General features: G+C 37.0%; 1 protein-coding gene across 1 annotated transcript; it reads left to right on the forward strand.

Moving 5' to 3' along the window:
- The first annotated feature begins 458 nt into the window (after window positions 1-458).
- LOC113329427 (S-norcoclaurine synthase 2-like) lies at window positions 459-1,237 on the forward strand. Its single transcript, XM_026576300.1, has 2 exons — window positions 459-672; window positions 755-1,237. The coding sequence occupies exons 1-2, from the start codon at window positions 492-494 to the stop codon at window positions 1,060-1,062; spliced, it is 489 nt and encodes a 162-aa protein (XP_026432085.1). The 5' UTR covers window positions 459-491; the 3' UTR covers window positions 1,063-1,237.
- The last annotated feature ends 2,313 nt before the right edge of the window (window positions 1,238-3,550 follow it).

Genomic DNA, 3,550 nt, shown 5'->3' on the forward strand with positions numbered 1-3,550 from the left:
CCCTACTTACCTTTCGGTATAGGCCAGTTCGTCATCATCATATCCTATGTTGTATTAGGCGCTAGGCGAGGCGCACCGAGGAATCATTGGAAAACTGCAAAACTAGTCTTACTTTGTGGCCTTGGGCACCTTTTGACCTGGGCGCTTGCCCAAGTATGGATTTCATTTTGGTTTTCTGTTTTCAATCAAAGACGTTTGACAACATCATACACAATGAATGCCCAAGTATGGATTTCATATTAACAGAGACCTCGGTAGTCTGTTGTTTCGCAACTGTATGTAATGCCAACTGTGGACATAATCATGAAAGCTTGTGTGGGGTTGAAGCGCTTTTTGGTGGATCCGAAAAGGGCATACCAGATGAATATTCAATTATTTGCGGAAGGTAACAACACTGGTGCATGTTACATTATAAATACCAACATATTTCGTCATTATTTAACAAATAAGGTTAGCTAGTATCAAGCTAAACATCGATAGATTTGACAAAAATGAGATACGAGTTTATCAACGAGTTCGTGGTAGATGCTTCTGCAGATGACGTTTGGGCAATCTACAGCTCCCCTAACTTCCCTGCTTTATCCGTTCAATTACTTCCAAATATCCTCAAAAGCAAGTTTATCTTGGAAGGCGATGGCTGTAGCGTTGGTACTATTTTGTGTGTTGTTCCAGGTATATATGTACACTTCAAAACTTGAAATCGTGAAGTTCTTTTTCTTAATAGATATTACCCCATATGTCGGAATCGGTGCAGAACATGCTAGTTTACCGATGTGCAAGGAGAAGATTGTGACGGTCGATCACGAAAAGCGTCTTAAGGAGATACATACAATTGAAGGTGGATACTTGGCACGGGGATGCACGTTTTCTATGTTAAGCTTCGAAATACTAGTAAAGGAAAAAAGTTCATGCGTCATCAAGACAGTTACTAAGTACGAAATCAATGACGACTTAGCTACTAGTGCTTCAGGTCATCTTCACACCTATCTTGATGGATGTGTTACCCTAGCTCGAGGGGTTTCAAAACATATCGCAGAGCAAAACGCAGGAGCAGCTAATTAAGTTGTTGCAAGGCTGAAACTTTTTATAATATGGTTTTCCATGTCGGATACTGTATACTTACACCTTATGGAACTATTTATTAAAAATCATCCAGGACAAAGTGATCTTCATTGATGTATTTCGACATATATAAATAAACATGGAAAAATATTATTTAGAAATACCAGTTACATCTGAATTTTCCACCCCTAAATACCGGGGTGTATATTCCCAGCTTCAACTCCCCTACTTAACTAGCTATTCTTATTGTCCACAGATATACACCAATAATATGTTAGCTATAACTGGAGATGAAGGTGAAGTTTTATGTTGCTTTAAACTGGAGATGACGTTACAACAGTACATTACATAGTATACTAGTGTTTCCACGATGATATTGATGTACACAGAGACTTGATCCCACAACTTTAGTCGGTTGTACACTATGATGACAACCATTTACGTGTTGTGAGATTGGTAGCTATATATTCATGAAATCATAGGGTAAGATAACGGTGGTTATTAATGAAATTGGTGATTTATCTTGCAATAGAGGACGGTTTGGGGCTTTGGCTTTTGAGGAATTTGCTGATGTTTGGGGGAATTGGAAGACCGCAGCTCTATTTCAAGCCTCCTTAAGATGAAGTTTGCTTTCTAGCTTCTACTTGTTGATCAATGAAATATATCAGGAAAGAAAAAGAACTTAAAAAAAGTGACTCACCTTTTAATGTTGAGGCCTGAACATGATGTGTCTCATCTTTTAAGCGTGCGTGTTTTAAACTAAAGTATCACTACCTTAATTCATGCTTTTTCATTTTATCCGAAGTTACAGACATGGATCTTACATTGTTGCTACGGATAATGTATGATTTGTATGAAAAGAAGAGATGGACAGCATGAGTGCAAACAAAAGGTTGAAGCAATTATAATTTAAGTTGCCATGCTTTTTACATACCTACAACTAGCAGAGAAACACTAGAGTGTGAGAGTAGAAGTACTAGTTAATTACTAGTTAGCAGTGATGGAACAGATGATCAAGAAAGAAAAATTACTAGTTAATTTCCCAAAGCAATCTTCGGGAGTTGGCAATGATCTCTGTCAATTTGTAGGTTTTAGGTGCCCACCAGATCGAATAAAATGCTTGATCTCACCTTCAAAAAAAAAGATAAAATAAAATGCTTAATCTCGTTCAAAAGACAATTCCAACTACTAGGTGCCGATCTAATATTGCAACTCTGCCAAAATTTGGTTGAAAGCCATTGCATGTGCAATTGTATGTCGTTTTCGATTTCCACCTTCCTCTAAAACACATCCACTGCTTACTGATGCATCCCACATAATGGCTCCTTTTCTCGAGTACTATATGAAATGGTAGTTCTGAATCTTTTTCCGATTTCAACAGTAACTATGTATCTCCTGTAATTGCAGGAAATCCCAAAACTACACGCTACTAAGATCTTGTGATGTTATTTAAGAAATCACGATGAAAGTACTTAAAATCTTTTGTTGAGACTTAGAGCAAATACACATAAGATAAGAGAAAATCCCAATCTTGGAAAACAAATAACTCACCTCCGACAATATCTTATCTTAGTTCACCAAAAAAGGTCTCTCTTTACAACGGTGGTTGGTTCCTTTTATAGGAATTTATATAGTGGAGGTTATCTAGTTCATCACTTTTGGTCTCTCTGACACGTAGTTCTTTATACTTTTGGTGTGACTTGGTGACGTTATCTAGTTCATCATCTTGGAAATGTTGTATGCGTTCATTTTCGCTTAGTGTTAAAGGTATTACTTCGCATAAATGATAGGTGTGCGATATTTTGTACCCACATTTTGCCTCTTCTCGTATCGTTCTTTGGTGAAAGAAAGAGCGGTAAGAGAAACTCTTGTAAACTATTTTTCCGCGCCCGTTCATCATTCCATATTTTTTTTAGTTGTTACTTTTTACGGAATCTCGGCATGACAACTTACACATGTTATCTTTGCCACTTGCAATCAGATACGTCCCCGCCTCTTCATATCCGTTCGTTCCTAATCAATGCTTTGATGAAAAGAAATACCTCGATAGTTGGGATAATTTTTTTTTATCTACTGCTATACGTTTTCTTTTCTTTCTTTTTACCTTCTCTCTTCATATATTTCTCCCTCTTTCTCTGCAACTTTCACCTTCCGCTATGCTGCTGTTCATCTTCTTTAACAATCTTTGATTGTTCTTCACCATTATCTATTTCGCATTCTCCTCGTACTACCTATTTCCTTCTTACTTTTCTTAGTTTAAAACTTTATTCTTCACTACCATTATCTTGATCATCGTGATCATCCTGATTATATTGATCATCTTGATCATTCCTTCATCTTCTTGTATTCCCATTCTAAAAATGGCCCCTAAACCCGGCTGGAAGTGAAAATGCGGGGGTCTAACAACCTCACTCAATATTTCGATTAGCAATCTGTATGGACTAACTTTAATATACTTTTAAGAGAATCAACTAGACAGTCAGATTCA

The sequence above is a fragment of the Papaver somniferum genome, unplaced genomic scaffold (genome assembly GCF_003573695.1).
Source record: "Papaver somniferum cultivar HN1 unplaced genomic scaffold, ASM357369v1 unplaced-scaffold_117, whole genome shotgun sequence".
Classification (NCBI taxonomy): Eukaryota; Viridiplantae; Streptophyta; class Magnoliopsida; order Ranunculales; family Papaveraceae; genus Papaver; species Papaver somniferum.